Genomic DNA, 19,747 nt, shown 5'->3' with positions numbered 1-19,747 from the left:
TACGGGAACATCCAGGTCCTCTGAAGTTTAGACTATCTTACCGATAATATTTACAGTACAAAAATGCCCACAGCATCTCTAATTGCAAAGGATGTTTTAAGGAGAGTTAAATAAAATACTCAAACCTTGTAAAACGAAGAAGTATATCCATCTTACAAATGTTGGGCAAACACCAAGTAGAATAGCATTTCATAAAAGAGGGGCCTAAACTAAGACAGTAACCTTAGGAAATATATCCATTAAAAGCTCTTCAAAATGTTTTTAAAAGCTACTTTCTTTCTAAGATGATGCTTTGTACATCAATTTTGCTTTTTACAAATGATGTGTTCATATAAATTAAGGTATAATTAAAATTATAAAAATGGAACCACTGAGCATTGCTTTTCAGTTCATTTTTCTCACTAGTTTTTTGTAAAATCCAAAATGTACAGTTGCTTGAACTAAAAGCACTGGAGTCTAATTTTCTAAAATCATAATTGACAGAATGAAGTTCTGATAGTCAAATACATAGGTGCTTCTTTCCCACTGGATGGTATATATTTCCCACTGGATGGTATATATTTCCCACTGGATGGTATATATTTCCCACTGGGTGGTATATATTCTACTGGGGCATAAGCCAAATCTCCTGGAAAGTCATTGTGCAGGCCTAGCTGGCCATCGTACTCTGATGAGGGATTTGGTACATCAGGAGGGCCCAGCGTGGACCCGATGGTCTATTATCTACATGCAAGGCTGTCTCAGGGCCCACAGTCTGGGGAACTGTTAGAAGAGACAGTACAGGTAGCTCAGAACTAATTCTTCTTTGTGATAGAACTCTACTCAAAATCACTTTTTTTCCTTCCTGAGCTTACTTATAAAGAAACTGCCCTGACACATACTATTGCAACAATCAGGTAGTCTGAAAGAATATATTTTTTAAATTTTATTCTTCTCTTTTAAGCTAAATTTGAATATTTAAAAAAAAATCAGAGAAGCCAACTAAATGACCAACTTAAATACCACTTGAGCAGATTAAAAACTCCATTATTATCTTGGTGGTCTTACAGTAACACTTCTTCCCATATACGTCATAGGTTTTAAGCATCTGACAATAGATGTACTATATTGGAGGACAGTTACTTTGCTTAAGAAGAAAACACAATAATATCACATAGCAAGAGTGCTGTCCACTACTGCTCAGATGTCACCTGTGTCTCCTTTGCGTGACTCTGGATAGTAATTGGAATGTTATAGGACTATTCTATACTTGGATGTGTAGAGAGAAGTGAACACATAGCCATGTGCATACATTAGCGACTTTCAGTAAATAAACAAGTAAAGAAGTTTATTCATTGCTTTACATATTCACAGCTTGCCAAATAAGTGGCCTTTAAATGTTGGATGGGTGAGTGGGTGAGTATGTGCATGAGTGGGTGGGTGGGTGGATGGATGGATGGATGGATAGACCAACGAGGTAGTAAAACTGTCAAAGGACCAAGATGTGATGTTCATCTATGGTCACAAGAGGGCATTATGGTTCTCCAAAGTCTAGGGCACGTTACCAATACGGGGTGCAAACATAGATAGGTTTTATGAATCCACAACTATTTCAAGACTTGCAATAACCCAATCATTCTGGAAAGATAACCAAGATATATATATTTATATTTTTTTCCTCAGAAAATGTGGCCCATGTGTAACCTGGTGTGAGTTATTTGCTCAATAATATTGAGACCCATGGGATAACTTTTATTTTTTTGCTTCCTTCAGCAAATATCAGTATGATCCTAATATCAAGGATATAAATAGAGAATCATTTTCCTAGGAAACTATTAAATCTACTTGCATAGATGGGTAGACAAAACTGAGACTATCTAATGACTTTAAGCCTCAGAAAGTTTCAAGTAATAACTTGTTTGGACACTACTCTCTATTCTGAACTAAAGATTACTGACACAAAGGCTGTTAGGACTTGACCTAAGGACGATTTCTACCATTAGAATTAAGCAAGCAAACAAGTAAAAGAGAAAAAATGGGGAGGAGCTTTTTTACTTATGGTGGAAGCAGCAGTGAAGATCTGATTGCAGGGTCATAATCAAGAAAATAGTTCTGGAAAGAATTTGTGCATTGTTGAATACTTTTAAATTAAGCTTTAGAAAAGTTTAAATATATAACACTACAGAGAATTGACCTTAAAGGTGTGTTAACCCAGGCAGCTAGAACATGTTACCAAAAAAAATTATGATGCAACTAATATTGCAAAATATAATTCTATTATTAGTTCTCAAATGTTTAGTTCTAGGGTTTTGTATATAACAATCTATTGTCTATGTCAAAATGAACAAACTATATTTTCTACATTTAATGAAAAAGAGGGGGGTTGGGGATTTAGCTCAGTGGTAGAGCGCTTGCCTAGGAAGCGCAAGGCCCTGGGTTGGGTCCCCAGCTCCGAAAAAAAAGAACCAAAAAAAAAAAAATGAAAAAGAGGTTTTAAGTGTGTTGGTCAAAGGAAAACTTTTAAAATGATTAACAGGAAAGCTTACTCATTGATCTGACTTTCTACTTACGATCTGTGTGTGTTGCACTTCGTGATATAATGACGTTACATCCTGTAGTCTCCTAAACTATTTCTCCTTTCAAGTTCCCCAAGGAAAGAACCCCAGTAGTGAGTCACTGCCTACCTTCTTCACAGCATGAGCACTGCTCTTACTACACTATGGAAACACACAGTACAGCAGCGTCACCAATCTGGACAAGTGCATGCATTGTTCTGAAGATGGCTTGTCACAGAAACTTAACAGAACACCTACCATACTTTTGTATAAAGATGGTGTATTTAAATAATCACAATCCTTAAGTAACTTTAAATAATATCTTTCATGACATTTTTAAATAAATACATCAATTCCAAAGAACTTTGATTTTTACGAATACTGGCTTTGATATAAAGAAACCATCAATGTCAAATGATTTCTTTCCCTCTCCTCCTAGCTCTTTCCCCTGCCGTGTGTGTGTGTGTGTGTGTGTGTGTGTGTGTGTGTGTGCGTGTGTGTGTGTGTGCGTGTGTGTGTGTGTGTGTGTGCGCGCGCTTCTGTGTGTGTACACATGTATCATACGTATATATAAATTCATGATTTGGAGAAAGAAATCTCAACAAATTTATTCAAAATTAAGCTATGCCTACAGGTGATTATGCGATGAAAACAATTCTTTACCCTCCAATAGCAAAACTATTACAATGGAGTCTAGTTCTTCTGTTGCTTCACCAAATACAACCAAGGCTTCTGCTCTGCCGTCTACTCCTTGTCTGGCCTCACAATATACAAGCCTTGCTATATTCCAGTCTAAGAGAACAAGAAGGCCATTGGCCATTGTTCTGGTTTCTACTGGCCCGACTGGACTCAGATTACTGAGCTCACTGGGAGTGTTTCTGAAGCCAGCCAGTTCTCTCAGTCACTTTCACACTTTCTACGCTGTCTTCATGGCTACTGTAGGCTGAAACTTTGCCTTCTACCAGACTCAGAAAAATTCTTGTCTTAGATGCAACCTCTTTGACAATGCTGTTGTCAGGGTGCTGATAAAAAGAGATATGAAGGAGAAGGTGCTGCTGGTGAGGTATGAAGCTTACCCTGAGCGAGCAATGGGATTATGGGTAGATTAGGAGCCGTGTGTAAACTTTGAGCCACAAAATAAAATTATATTTCTTACTTACACATTATTTTTTCTAAATAACTATTGAAGACATTTGCAAAATTTAAAGAACTAAGTTTGTCAAATCTGAATTTTTATTTTTGGGAAAAGATACTCTGATATATAATAAAGTACTCCTTAATACTTACAATTAATCTGCAAGTCAAGTTTCTGTGATTTCTTTAATCTATACTGACCATAATATAAAGGTCTTTTTCCAATGGTGAAATCGGGCGAAGGCCAGCTTACCAGCAGTAGTCCAGCAGGTGTGGAGGAAGCACAGGGATATATATGTGTTGCCAGTACATCGGGTAGAGCAGAGCGGCCGATCCATGGAGACAGGCAGTTAACTAAAATTCACAGAAGGGTAACAGTGATGAGGAGCTGCTGACCCTCTAACAAAAAGGCATGTTCAAAGTATCAAAGATAAGTGGTCATCATAGCACAATTTACACGGTGACATAGCTCACACTGTTTTTACCAACTCTACATGTAAAAGTCTGTGTCTCAAAGGTCTCTCTGAAAAACACACAAACCGCAAAAGAGCTTTCTTGGGAATCATATGCAGATTGCTATATTCAACTTGAAAACCTAGTTAGGGTCAAATTTTGGACCATAAATAAAATTTGAACGGAAAAAACCTCAGTGAGTCTCTCAGAAAATATTATAGGAACTGACAATTTGTGCAGCACAGTCTGCGCATCGCTCAGATTAATACAGCACGATTAAATATGGGAAGAAGAGAGGCTGAAAGCTCCTGAGGGATATCATTAGGGCAAATTGCCAAAGAATGAAACATGAGCCAGTCAGGAGAGTCTGGAGCTGCGCGAATACCAGGGGACTTCAGTGTTCGACAGTCGGAGCCTCAGTAACGTGTGAACTGTGGGTTATGGTATCAAGAGACTCTGTTCACTGACACACAGAATGTCACTATTGACCAGCGAGCTGCCCAAGCTTGACAGCTGTACTACAGGAAGCCAAGTATATCATAATTTCATATTTAAACTGCTCATTCCAGATTAACATTTTGTTTCCTAGCTTTCTATCAAGCAGCTGCAATTACACTGCTGCTACGTTAGACATAATTGCCATTTTAATTGTTGTGTTTTGGCAAGCAGTAAGTAAAGAATTCTAATGCTTAACAAAGGGATACCATTTTTTTTCTCCCTAACTAATCCTCGTTCACATTTCTTTCTATGTGGCTTTTATTTTTAAAATTATTACAGTTATAAAGTATATTCTTGGTGGTTAAAGGAGTAATTAAACCAGTGTTCTTTTTCACTGTGCAGTGTTTTACAATAGTCTCCATGTCAAGGTTCTCAAAGAAGTCCTTTTAGCTAACTTGAAGGAGGATTTTTTTTAAAAAACTATATGAAACTAAACCATATACTTTCCATAAGAAAATTGCTCCATCTTTTTAAAAGAAGTCAAAATATACACATAATAGCTACATTTAAAACAATAATACATGGACACAAAGCAATCAAAATCTCATTAACAGCATCACCATTCTACATGTAAGTATAAAATGACTTCATTCAATATAAATCAATTACAGTAATGTGACCTAAAATAAAAATATTTCAATTTTCAATCACCTGTTCATGTACATTATGCATTTTCCAGTAAGACCTTTTATCGATGTTACACGACAATAATGCAGTCTGACTCAGACTCTGGTACCAAACCAGAAGCACTCAAGTGCCTTGCAAACTGGCTGTGTTAGTTTATCACAGTATTCTTTCAATACACAATATTTTTCATTCCTTAATTACAGGAAACACTATGCCACTAGGAGGCATTAAAATACTTCTATTTAACACGGACAGACCAAAGATCTGAGCAGATTATAAAGCAGATTAGAGACTAAAAGTGAGGCTCAACTACACACTGCCAAATTCTCCAAGAGCTTTCAGACGCTGATTGTGAACTGTACATTTTTACGTCTTTCTAAGCTGAGAGTTTACATTCCTTAGAGAAGCATAGTTATGTACCTTGTGCATGTGGAAACAAATTACTTTTGTAACATCTCACTTAAACTTTTAAAAAGGAAAGCTTACCTTTCTTACTGAGAAAAGAAAGTGAAGCAAAAGGAACAGCTTATCTAAGAGGAGGAGCCGCCATGAGGGCGAGATTCCACTGAGTGCATACCTTGCAGACAAACGCCCAACCCCTGCAGCTACCCTACCCACACGCCCAAGCCCCTAAGCATGTAACGCAGTGTGCACCAGCGAGCAATGGCGCTAGGTGGTGAGAAGGACTGGCTTCCTAGAAGATGGCTTCTAAGACCATACATGCTGTGTCACAAATCCCTGCACTGCTCAGAGTTTGGCAAGTGACACCCTTGCTAATCAGGCCTACTCAAGGAGAACTGTCACCCAGCCCTTGGAAACATTCCAGACAAAAGGACAGGGAGAAGGTTAAGAATACAGGACAATCTCTTTTTAGCTCATGTCTGCCTTAAGAAACCCCACTCACTGTATCACTTGAATGAATACACATACTATAGGGCTTATTTATCTACTATATGTAGGCTTCAGACTTCCATAGGTCTATAAGGAATTATACTTCCCCAATGATAGGAATATTAATTAAAAGTTGTTCTCAAGTACAAGACATTCAAGCACATACTTATGAAGACAGAAGACCAAAGAAGATCCAATGTGCACATTTGACCAACAGTACACAGAGCTGTAGTGTTTTAAAAATTGAGCAATTACATCATGAAGTTGAATAGAAGACAGCAAAGTTACAAGTAAATAAATATCATAATTATAAGAAAATAGATGACAGTAAGTCACTAAGCACAAGCATGTAGGTTGGATGAAATCTAGCAATCAGTTTTCCAAGTGCAGAGTTTGGAGACGGGTAGAGCTGCATGGCCTGTGATAGCTGCTCAGAGAAGCTGGTCTCAAGTGCCTGGTCATTAACACAAAACGTTTGCAGTGGATGGGGTACAAGTACGTTCTGTCATTGTCAAAACTCTATGCTTAGATGACATGAATTGCAGTATTTCAATTGCTTAGTGAAAGATTATCTGAACCAGATGGCTCTTCGTATATATAGTCTACCAACAAAATATATACAAAGATTAAGTTTAAATGTTTTAAAGCCTTCTAGTAGTTATGAAATCAGGAAAATCATAACATCTTTACTTACACCAACAAAAAAGTATTACCTTCTATATGCTATCACATAAGACACACAGAGACCCAGTGTTAAGAGGCTTACATGTCTTGGGGAAGGCTAACTGTAAGGCTATCATACTTTGCAAACTGAGCATCCTTATCTAAAACCTCTAAACCCCAAAAGATTCCAAATTCTTTAACTTTTTTCAACGCCAACATGACACTAAGTAGAAAACTGCACACCTGGTCTCATGTAACAGGTTCCAGTCAAAATGCATGTGTACTAAAAATATTGTTTAAAAGTACCTTCAAGAATTAAAAATGGAAATAGAAGCAATCAAGAAAGAACACATGGAAACAACCCTGGATATAGAAAACCAAAAGAAGAGACAAGGAGCTGTAGATACAAGCTTCACCAACAGAATACAAGAGATGGAAGAGAGAATCTCAGGAGCAGAAGATTCCATAGAAATCATTGACTCAACTGTCAAAGATAATGTAAAGCGGAAAAAGCTACTGGTCCAAAACATACAGGAAATCCAGGACTCAATGAGAAGATCAAATCTAAGGATAATAGGTATAGAAGAGAGTGAAGACTCCCAGCTCAAAGGACCAGTAAATATCTTCAACAAAATCATAGAAGAAAACTTCCCTAACCTAAAAAAAGAGATACCCATAGGCATACAAGAAGCCTACAGAACTCCAAATAGATTGGACCAGAAAAGAAACACCTCCCGTCACATAATTGTCAAAACACCAAACGCACAAAATAAAGAAAGAATATTAAAAGCAGTAAGGGAAAAAGGTCAAGTAACATATAAAGGGAGACCTATCAGAATCACACCAGACTTCTCGCCAGAAACTATGAAGGCCAGAAGATCCTGGACTGATGTCATACAGACCCTAAGAGAACACAAATGCCAGCCCAGGTTACTGTATCCAGCAAAACTCTCAATTAACATTGATGGAGAAACCAAGATATTCCATGACAAAACCAAATTTACACAATATCTTTCTACAAATCCAGCACTACAAAGGATAATAAATGGTAAAGCCCAACATAAGGAGGCAAGCTATACCCTAGAAGAAGCAAGAAACTAATCATCTTGGCAACAAAACAAAGAGAATGAAAGCACACAAACATAACCTCACATCAAATATGAATATAAAAGGAAACAATAATCACTATTCCTTAATATCTCTCAATAACAATGGCCTCAACTCCCCAATAAAAAGACATAGATTAACAAACTGGATACGCAACGAGGACCCTGCATTCTGCTGCCTACAGGAAACACACCTCAGAGACAAAGACAGACACTACCTCAGAGTGAAAGGCTGGAAAACAACTTTCCAAGCAAATGGTCAGAAGAAGCAAGCTGGAGTAGCCATTCTAATATCAAATAAAATCAATTTCCAACTAAAAGTCATCAAAAGAGATAAGGAAGGACATTTCATATTCATCAAAGGAAAAATCCACCAAGATGAACTCTCAATCCTAAATATCTATGCCCCAAATACAAGGGCACCTACATACGTAAAAGAAACCTTACTAAAGCTCAAAGCACACATTGCACCTCACACAATAATAGTAGGAGATTTCAACACCCCACTCTCATCAATGGACAGATCATGGAAACAGAAATTAAACAGTGATGTCGACAGACTAAGAGAAGTCATGAGCCAAATGGACTTAACGGATATTTATAGAACATTCTATCCTAAAGCAAAAGGATATACCTTCTTCTCAGCTCCTCATGGTACTTTCTCCAAAATTGACCATATAATTGGTCAAAAAACGGGCCTCAACAGGTACAGAAAGATAGAAATAATCCCATGCGTGCTATCGGACCACCACGGTCTAAAACTGATCTTCAGTAACAATAAGGGAAGAATGCCCACATATACGTGGAAATTGAACAATGCTCTACTCAATGATAACCTGGTCAAGGAAGAAATAAAGAAAGAAATTAAAAACTTTTTAGAATTTAATGAAAATGAAGGTACAACAGACCCAAACTTATGGGACACAATGAAAGCTGTGCTAAGAGGAAAACTCATAGCGCTGAGTGCCTGCAGAAAGAAACAGGAAAGAGCATATGTCAGCAGCTTGACAGCACACCTAAAAGCTCTAGAACAAAAAGAAGCAAATACACCCAGGAGGAGCAGAAGGCAGGAAATAATCAAACTCAGAGCTGAAATCAACCAAGTAGAAACAAAAAGGACCATAGAAAGAATCAATAGAACCAAAAGTTGGTTCTTTGAGAAAATCAACAAGATAGATAAACCCTTAGCCAGACTAACGAGATGACACAGAGAGTGCGTCCAAATTAACAAAATCAGAAATGAAAAGGGAGACATAACTACAGATTCAGAGGAAATTCAAAAAATCATCAGATCTTACTATAAAAACCTATATTCAACAAAATTTGAAAATCTTCAGGAAATGGACAATTTCCTAGACAGATACCAGGTATCGAAGTTAAATCAGGAACAGATAAACCAGTTAAACAACCCCATAACTCCTAAGGAAATAGAAGCAGTCATTAAAGGTCTCCCAACCAAAAAGAGTCTAGGTCCAGACGGGTTTAGTGCAGAATTCTATCAAACCTTCATAGAAGACCTCATACCAATATTATCCAAACTATTCCACAAAATTGAAACAGATGGAGCCCTACCGAATTCCTTCTACGAAGCCACAATTACTCTTATACCTAAACCACACAAAGACACAACAAAGAAAGAGAACTTCAGACCAATTTCCCTTATGAATATCGACGCAAAAATACTCAATAAAATTCTGGCAAACCGAATTCAAGAGCACATCAAAACAATCATCCACCATGATCAAGTAGGCTTCATCCCAGGCATGCAGGGATGGTTTAATATACGGAAAACCATCAACGTGATCCATTATATAAACAAACGGAAAGAACAGAACCACATGATCATTTCATTAGATGCTGAGAAAGCATTTGACAAAATTCAACACCCCTGCATGATAAAAGTCCTGGAAAGAATAGGAATTCAAGGCCCATACCTAAACATAGTAAAAGCCATATACAGCAAACCAGTTGCTAACATTAAACTAAATGGAGAGAAACTTGAAGCAATCCCACTAAAATCAGGGACTAGACAAGGCTGCCCACTCTCTCCCTACTTATTCAATATAGTTCTTGAAGTTCTAGCCAGAGCAATCAGACAACAAAAGGAGATCAAAGGGATACAGATCGGAAAAGAAGAGGTCAAAATATCACTATTTGCAGATGACATGATAGTATATTTAAGTGATCCCAAAAGTTCCACCAGAGAACTACTAAAGCTGATAAACAACTTCAGCAAAGTGGCTGGGTATAAAATTAACTCAAATAAATCAGTTGCCTTCCTCTATACAAAAGAGAAACAAGCCAAGAAAGAAATTAGGGAAACGACACCCTTCATAATAGACCCAAATAATATAAAGTACCTCGGTGTGACTTTAACCAAGCAAGTAAAAGATCTGTACAATAAGAACTTCAAGACACTGAGGAAAGAAATTGAAGAAGACCTCAGAAGATGGAAAGATCTCCCATGCTCATGGATTGGCAGGATTAATATAGTAAAAATGGCCATTTTACCAAAAGCAATCTACAGATTCAATGCAATCCCCATCAAAATACCAATCCAATTCTTCAAAGAGTTAGACAGAACAATTTGCAAATTCATCTGGAATAACAAAAAACCCAGGATAGCTAAAGCTATTCTCAACAATAAAAGGACTTCAGGGGGAATCACTATCCCTGAACTCAAGCAGTATTACAGAGCAATAGTGATAAAAACTGCATGGTATTGGTACAGAGACAGACAGATAGACCAATGGAATAGAATTGAAGACCCAGAAATGAACCGACACACCTATGGTCACTTGATTTTTGACAAAGGAGCCAAAACCATCCAATGGAAAAAAGATAGCATTTTCAGCAAATGGTGCTGGTTCAACTGGAGGGCAACATGTAGAAGAATGCAGATTGATCCATGCTTATCACCCTGTACAAAGCTTAAGTCCAAGTGGATCAAGGACCTCCACATCAAACCAGACACACTCAAACTAATAGAAGAAAAACTAGGGAAGCATCTGGAACACATGGGCACTGGAAAAAATTTCCTGAACAAAACACCAATGGCCTATGCTCTAAGATCAAGAATCGACAAATGGGATCTCATAAAACTGCAAAGCTTCTGTAAGGCAAAGGACACTGTGGTTAGGACAAAATGGCAACCAACAGATTGGGAAAAGATCTTTACCAATCCTACAACAGATAGAGGCCTTATATCCAAAATATACAAAGAACTCAAGAAGTTAGACCGCAGGGAAACAAATAACCCTATTAAAAAATGGGGTTCAGAGCTAAACAAAGAATTCACAGCTGAGGAATGCCGAATGGCTGAGAAACACCTAAAGAAATGTTCAACATCTTTAGTCATAAGGGAAATGCAAATCAAAACAACCCTGAGATTTCACCTCACACCAGTGCGATTGGCTAAGATCAAAAACTCAGGTGACAGCAGATGCTGGCGAGGATGTGGAGAAAGAGGAACACTCCTCCATTGTTGGTGGGATTGCAGACTGGTAAAACCATTCTGGAAATCAGTCTGGAGGTTCCTCAGAAAATTGGACATTGAACTGCCTGAGGATCCAGCTATACCTCTCTTGGGCATATACCCAAAAGATGCCTCAACATATAAAAGAGACACGTGCTCCACTATGTTCATCGCAGCCTTATTTATAATAGCCAGAAACTGGAAAGAACCCAGATGTCCTTCAACAGAGGAATGGATACAGAAAATGTGGTACATCTACACAATGGAATATTACTCAGCTATCAAAAACAACAATTTTATGAAATTCGTAGGCAAATGGTTGGAACTGGAAAATATCATCCTGAGTGAGCTAACCCAATCACAGAAAGACATACATGGTATGCACTCATTGATAAGTGGCTATTAGCCCAAATGCTTGAATTACCCTAGATCCCTAGAACAAACGAAACTCAAGACGGATGATCAAAATGTGAATGCTTCACTCCTTCTTTAAATGAGGAAGAAGAATACCCTTGGCAGGGAAGGGAGAGGCAAAGATTAAAACAGAGACTGAAGGAACACCCATTCAGAGCCTGCCCCTCATGTGGCCCATACATATACAGCCACCCAATTAGACAAGATGGATGAAGCAAAGAAGTGCAGACCGACAGGAGCCGGATGTAGATCGCTCCTGAGAGACACAGCCAGAATACAGCAAATACAGAGGCGAATGCCAGCAGCAAACCACTGAACTGAGAATAGGTCCCCTATTGAAGGAATCAGAGAAAGAACTGGAAGAGCTTGAAGGGGCTCGAGACCCCAAAAGTACAACAATGCCAAGCAACCAGAGCTTCCAGGGAATAAGCCACTACCTAAAGACTATACATGGACTGACCCTGGACTCTGACCCCATAGGTAGCAATGAATATCCTAGTAAGAGCACCAGTGGAAGGGGAAGCCCTGGGTCCTGCTAAGACTGAACCCCCAGTGAACTAGTCTATGGGGGGAGGGCGGCAATGGGGGGAGGGTTGGGAGGGGAACACCCATAAGGAAGGGGAGGGGGGAGGGGGATGTTTGCCCGGAAACCGGGAAAGGGAATAACACTCGAAATGTATATAAGAAATACTCAAGTTAATAATAAAAAACAAAAAAAAAAAGTACCTTCAAGGTTTCATGTCCAAGGAATATATGAAAGTTGAATGAATTCTGTTTGGATTCAGATGTCAAACTCAAATATTTTATAATGTTTCTTCAAATATTCTAAAAGTCAAAACACTCTGGTACTGTGTATTTCAGACAAAGGATCAACAACTGTCAGCTAGAAATGCTATGAAGAAATCTAAAACAGAGTAAGTGCTGAATAACAGAGAAACTTGTATAGACAGAGGACTGGAAGAGAACTCTGATGTGACTGAATGGGGCCCAAATGAAGTATGAGAACAGTCTTGTGGACCTAGGGAGAACATTCTCTCTACAAATGAAACAGTAGTCAAAACCCTTGGCATAGTCTCTCCAGAGCACGAGGAGGCTGCTCAGATTAGACAGAGCTAGCAGGAAGACGGTAGGAAATGAGATCTGGCAGGAAGTGGATCAGTGGCAGGATACGGCAGAGTCTACACTTCACTCTTCCACAATCTTGAAGAGTGGGAATCATGTTAATACAGTACTAAGATGTTAAAATAGACAATAAAGGAGTGCAAAGGAAAGTATATATGTAGGGACACTTGTGCAAGAGTGAAGGGAGACCAGTGTAACAAGCCAAGGAAGAAGAATCACCTGTGTGTGTTACAATTAATAAATCTCTACACTTAAAGAGAATGCACAGCTCAATGGTCTTTCTGTAAATTAATACTACCTAAGATTATTTGGCTGGCTAGCGACAGGTCTAAGAGTCTACACTGCTTTTCTACGAGTTAGTAGTTTCTTTACTCCATCAGCTATTTCTTTCATATTTGAATCAAGTGAATACTATAAAGAAATGTTTGGAGAAATACCAATTTTACATATGCAAAGGCAGATTCACAGCAAAATGCACAAAGCATACAATCCTCTCATATCTCCACATATGCATATCTTTGTCATTATCAAGATCTCCCAGCAAAATGGTACCATTTACAGTTAGAGAGCCTACATGAACACAGTATTTATGCACAGTCTTCTCCTGGGGTTCTACACTCTAAGGATATGATTAGGTTTACAGTGATTCATACCCACATTATACTACCCTAAGACATTTATTAAGAAACTAGGCATAAACCTACAAAGTATACAAAAGAATTTATAGAGGGAAAACTACAAATTGATTATGAACCCTAGAGCATTGTTCTCTGTACATCTATAAGTTGACTAATACCTATATGCAAAGCAAAATCCAGACTAGCACGTGCATTCTTAAAAGAGAAAAGCAAAGTTGGAGGACACAGACCATCTGGTTTTTGAATGCAAGTGTAATGCCACACAGTGATGAAGACAGGTTAATACTAGTGAAAGCACAGACAGATCTCCTGAGCAGAAGAGGTGTTCAGAAAATGACCTCCATAAATACAATCAGCTGAACTTTGACAAAGAACCAGACATTAAAACCAAGTGATGGTAGTATTTTCAACAGATAGCATTGGAATAACCAGACAACAAAATTGAGTCAAGCCTTATTATGCCTTTCACAAAATTTGGCTCAAACAGATAACTGGCCTCGATGTAAATGCAAATTTATAATTATCAAAAAGGTAGCACAGCAGAAAAATCTATATGCCCTGGGGCTTGACTTTTAGACAAGACACCAAACGCATGATACATGTCAGAGACCTGAGAAGCTAAAATTAAAAGCAAAGGTATGTTCTAGGGGTTGAATGTGTAGCTCAATGGTAGAGCATTTTATCCACATGTGCAAGGCCCTTGAGTCAATCCTTACCACCATAAAAAACAAACATACAAACAAAAACCCCACTGATTTATTTTGTAAATAAAAAGTGGAACAGAAGGAAAAAAGGAGTGGAAGGGAGAGAAGGAGGGAGGGAGGGAAGGAGGAAGGGAGGAAGGAGAGAGGAGGGATTGCCTAGTAAAACAGCAGTGAAAGACACACGTGAAAGGGGACTTTGGTCGTGTATACACACAAGCCCTCTAGACTTCAGCAATGAGAACCTCCATAAGCATAGGCTAGAGACCTTAGCGCACTTCATCAGGCAGTACACACAGATGGCAAAGGAGCACGGGGTCGTATGTACACCATGAGGGAAAGGCTCAGAAAGGCAGACTCACAGCACCCTGCTGTCTCCACTGATGGCCAAAGCCCACAGCAGGACAACACTGGAGAGAGTGTCCTGAGCCAGCAGCTTTCAGAGGTTTCTGGCATGGATGCAGATGAAACGGCTACTCCAGAGGATAGTTTGGTAGCTCTGCTTCTTTTTCTAAATTCTTCATTAAATTAAAATACTGTTTTACATTTCATTCTCTCCTCTACTCCCTAGGAGGACATGATAGTCCATTAGAACTAGTCTAAGAAAATATTTTAGAATAGACCATTTTAAACATAAGCCATTATCAAGAGGTCTGGAGACTGATCCAGACTGGAAGTCGAGATCTGGGAGCTGGTGGATTCGTTGTCTTGTGGGACCCATGTTTCTTCTCCACACATGGCCCCTTTGTTGCAACCATACATAAGGGAAGTGTGCAGACATATGAGAGGACCGCACCTTTTATACGAGCACTGTATCTATTCATGAGTATTCTTTTCTTAATTAGGGTTTCAATTGCTGAAGAAACACCATGACCATGGCAACTCAACTTTCTTTTTTCCATTTCAATTAACTTTAAAAAATATTTATATATTTACATCCTAAATTCTGCCCCCCCCAATCCAGTATACTCTCTTCCAGGGTTCCTCCCCCCATTCCCCTCCCCTTCACCTCTAAGAGAGTGCCCCTCCCCCGTACTCCCCCACCCTGGTACAGCAACTCTCTGCAGGATTAGGTGCATCCTCTTCCACTGAGGCCAAACAAGACAGCCCTCTGCTGCATTTCTCCAAGCAACTCTTAGAAAGGAAACACTTAATTGGGGTTGGCTTACAGTTTCAAAGGTTTAGTCCATTATCACCAAGTTAGCACAAGGCGGTGTGAGGAGAGATACTGTGCTAAAGAAGAAGCTGAGAGTTCTACACCTTGATCTGTAGACAGTAGGAGGAGACTATTCCACACTGGGTGGAGCTTGAGCATAGGAGACCTCAAAGCCCACCCCCACAGTGATACACTTCCTCCAATAAGGTCACACCTACTCCAAGAAGGCCACACCTCTTAATAGTGTAACTCCCAATGGGTGATCATTCAAACAGATGAGTGCATGAGGGCTAAACCTACTCAAACTACCACAGTTCTCATCTCAAGTTAATCAGTTTCTAAAAGTAATATTGTCCCACTGACAAGGTCTATGTATAAAATTGGGGGGGGGGATCACACTCAGACTAAATAGGACCAACTGTGATGCCTGATTCCTAAAAATACTTCCTATCTCTTTACATCACACCTTTGGATTACATCAAATCTTTGGAAAGTTCTAACCATGTCATCGTGGCCACTGTTACAGTTTCTCATACATAGTCAAATGACTAAATTTTTCTTGTTTTCAGCCTTTAGATGTTTTTCTGTCTATCGGGAAGTTGACACAACACTGGTCATCAAGAAAACAACCTCCAAATGTGACCATTCCTGGAAGTGTGACAGGAGCTACAGTCACAACTGCAATATGAGTTGCTTCAAGACGCTAACATTTTCATCTTCTTGTACAATCCCTGCCTACTGTCACCTTCATCTGACTTGGCTTTTATCCGTTAAAAGTCCATTGCTTTTGGTTCCCATTTCAAAGCCTATTCAATAGTAATTTGGGTACATTTTCCTCAGGTGAAATTTGAGTACATTTTCTTTGCAGTCTAGAGAAGGTGAATTTCCTTTTATTCCACTACAACAACCCTTAAATCTTCGTATATGTCTTCTCCGTTCACAAGCACTTAAAGTGCAATTAAGGACCATGGAATTCCCATGTGGATAAGATAATTAGGCAATTTGTCCTTATTTATAAAAAAAAAATTGAATGGAAGAATTATTGTTTGTGACTAGGAAGAACCATATAGAAACTCTTTATTCAGATTTATTTTTGTCATTTTACTTTAGTTAACATTTTATTCTGTATCTTCTTATTTCCTCTGAATGCCTTTCTCCTCTCCTAATTACACACACATATGCGCATGTATCACAGAGGTTTACATACACTAATCACATATAGGTCGCTTAGATATGCTATAAATTCCTTTCGAGAATTTGACTTTTATGAACTAAAGTAGCAAGAACCATCTTTGCATTCCACAAGAACTCTGAGTGTGTTTTTCTTTGTGGCAGTGACTGCAAATGGCAGGCTTGCATTCTAATTCCACTGATTTCCACTTGGACATGACAGCTGACTGAGTAGGCTTGCCACACTGACCCACTTAGAAAAGGCTTGTTTGTTTTTTTTTAGTTTCAGGTTTTTGTCTGGGAAGAAGGGTATGTACCCTGAAATTTTTCTGTTCATAATTGTACTAAGAGAAGAGGATGGAGAAAGAATATGAGGCAGAGGGAATGGAGGAGACCAAATAAATAAAGCCTTCTAAATCAACATGAGCAAAACTCCAATGAACTTACAAAGACTGAAGAAGCATGCACAGGGTCTGCACAAGGTCCTCTGAGCTTATTTTATATCTTGCAGTTCAGTGTTTTTATTGGACTCCTGAGTATATGAATAAGAAGGCGTCTGACTCCTGCAACCTCTCTTGGACTCTTATGTCAATCTGTCTTATCCAACATTCACGTGACAATCTTGCTTTATCTTATATTTTTATATTTAAAAAATATATATCAAATCATCCCATTATAGTATTAATTAATATGCAAATTATATTTCTATACATCAAGTATAGTTTAAAAGTAAAACTGAGTGTCACTGAAGTGAATTTTCTATTTCCTATAGAAAGTGTGTGAGAGGTATTTACCTGTGTGTGCACACGTGTGTGCAGTGCATGAGTTTGTACATGCTAAAGCAAATACCACATATAGTTTTCTATTGCTCTCCATCCTTAAAGGGGGGAGGAGTGTCTCTTCTGATTCTAGCTAACCATGTCTGCTAGAACGGCAGCCTGTGAGTCACTAGGAGCAGTCTGTCTCCTCTCCTTCCGTGTCAGGCTAACACGTGTGGCCATCGAAGCCCAACTTTTACACAGGTCCTAGAACTCTAAAATCAGCTCTTTCTGCTTGGGCAAAGGGAACTCCTAGCTCCTGAGCAATCTCCCCGTTGGGAAAGAGCTTCTACTAAAATGCTAGGCTTGTGTCACTGACACCACTAGAGAACAAAATGTAAAGTTTAACATCTTCAGACATAGCAACTGACATCATAATTTTAACAAAGTCACCAGGTGGATCAGTAGGTGCTAGCCTCCAAGACTGAAAATCTGAGTGGGTCTTCAGAATCCGCATCAAAGAAGAGAAGAACTGACTCCTCCAAGTCACAGGAACAGGTACATACAGGCAAACAAAATGTAAACAGGTTAACTTAAAAAAATTCATCAATTTACAAAGAAATCAATACTTTAATTAATACCCTAGCTCTAGAAAAATTTGCCAAATGTCAAGTATTTCCTATAACATAAAGATCTTCCTTTGTTTTGGGGTGTTAACTATTTTAAATTTCCTTGCACTTCATGGCTGTCCTGTTTGATTTGGGGTGCTGTGGTAAAACACTGAACAAAATCAGCTCCACTTACACAGTAAAAGATTTAATTACAATTGTAGCCTACAATTCCAAGCCACGGTCCTTCACTGAGAGAATTCAGATCACAAAGTGATGCAGACTCAGTGGGAACACCACTTCCTGGCTTGCTCAGCTAGCTTTCTTATACAGCCCAGGACACCTCTACATAGGTATGGTGCTGTCCACAAAAGACTGAGCACTCTTTTGCTAACGTGCCAACAAACCAGTCTGATAGAGGCAATCCCCAACTGAGACTCCATCAGAAAAAAAAAAATGGCAGCTGAGCTAACTAGGAGAATAAGGAGCTGTTTCTGCATTGGCAGATAAGGTTACTCCCCGCCTTATAAAAGACCTAAATGCCACGAAACCTATTTGCTAAAGAAGTGTTGGCCACTGGCTGCAGTGACTGGCTTCCATAGACAAGAGGAAACAGGAGTGAAGAGGACTAGAAGTGGAGTCAGGGTTGTCTCTCTGGTAATTCTTGATACTTTTCTCGTAATGCAAATGAATGGAAATTTTCAATAACAAGACAACAACAAGCCCCATGATCAACTTGGAGATCCTTAAGGAACAAAAGACTGTGTCATTCGACCAAGAAAAATCTCAGCCTTCTGAGGTGCTGACAGAGTATGAAATGAAGATGGGATGGACAAGAAAAAGCCACAGGTATCAATCACAGCCTCAGGGCCAGTTACAGGAACAAACACAGCAGTTTCTTTTGCCAAGCAGATGAAATCAGAGAGTGAATACGAAACAGTCTTTATTGAGAGTCCTACACTGACCTCATACTATATATACAGAGGCCAAAAGAACCCTAAGTCACATCAGCTCATATACTGAACAAGAATCAATTCTGCAATATAAATTAACACAACAAAAAAGAGCTCAAGATGTACTGATCCTTTTCCAGAAGTCATTAGCATTGAGATCAGCTTCTTTAAAAATTAAAAATCCTGTAACAGAAAACATATACACAAACCCATTGTTTAAAAAGACAAAGTTTACATAGAAATTGGCCTCTCATGCATAAAAACACAATTTTTAATTTAAGAAATTGTAACTTAATAAAAAGCTCAAGGACTTCACTGATATTTCAGCATCAGCCTTACACAGGATATAGGATGTGTAGGATAGGAGGAGCTGGAAAACAAACATTTTAAAGTACTCAGAATCTTGCAAAGGGAACACGAAAACACACCTGGAGAAGAATAAAAGGCATAATTTCCTGTATTCACTCAAATGTTCTTTTGTTAAAGCCTGCAGTACGTGATTACTCCCTGACGAGTCAGTCTCGTGGGAGCAACCACATCTGACAAGAGGTCCACTGCACAGTTAGTTCCTCAGGAAGCTGGGAACACATTTGGCCCAAAATCTAGCTATTCCACTCTTGGGAATATACCCAAAGGACACTCCGTCCTACTACAAAGAATAGCTCAACCATATATATTGCTACTCTATTCATAGTAGCCACAAAACTGTAAACAGCCTAAATGTCCATTAAGAGATGAATGGAAAGAAAATATACATTTACACTATGAAATGCTGCTCAGATATTTTTAAAAAATTACATCACGAAATTCTCAGGTAAATAAATAGAGGTAGAAAAGAATCATCTA

General features: G+C 38.7%; 1 protein-coding gene across 10 annotated transcripts in view; it reads right to left on the bottom strand.

Annotated features, from left to right (window-relative positions):
• The window catches only part of Dennd1b (DENN domain containing 1B), a 227,656-nt gene that overhangs the window by 84,545 nt on the left and 123,364 nt on the right, over positions 1-19,747 (bottom strand). For all 10 annotated transcript variants that reach the window (XM_063272684.1, XM_039091333.2, XM_003751245.4 and 7 more), the window contains one exon: positions 3,922-4,022. In XM_063272684.1, the coding sequence (XP_063128754.1) occupies positions 3,922-4,022 (101 nt within the window). The remainder of the gene's footprint in view (positions 1-3,921; positions 4,023-19,747) is intronic.

The sequence above is a fragment of the Rattus norvegicus genome, chromosome 13 (assembly GCF_036323735.1).
Source record: "Rattus norvegicus strain BN/NHsdMcwi chromosome 13, GRCr8, whole genome shotgun sequence".
NCBI lineage: Eukaryota > Metazoa > Chordata > Mammalia > Rodentia > Muridae > Rattus > Rattus norvegicus.
Note: the sequence above shows the minus strand (reverse complement) of the source record. Positions and strands in the feature narration are given on the sequence as shown.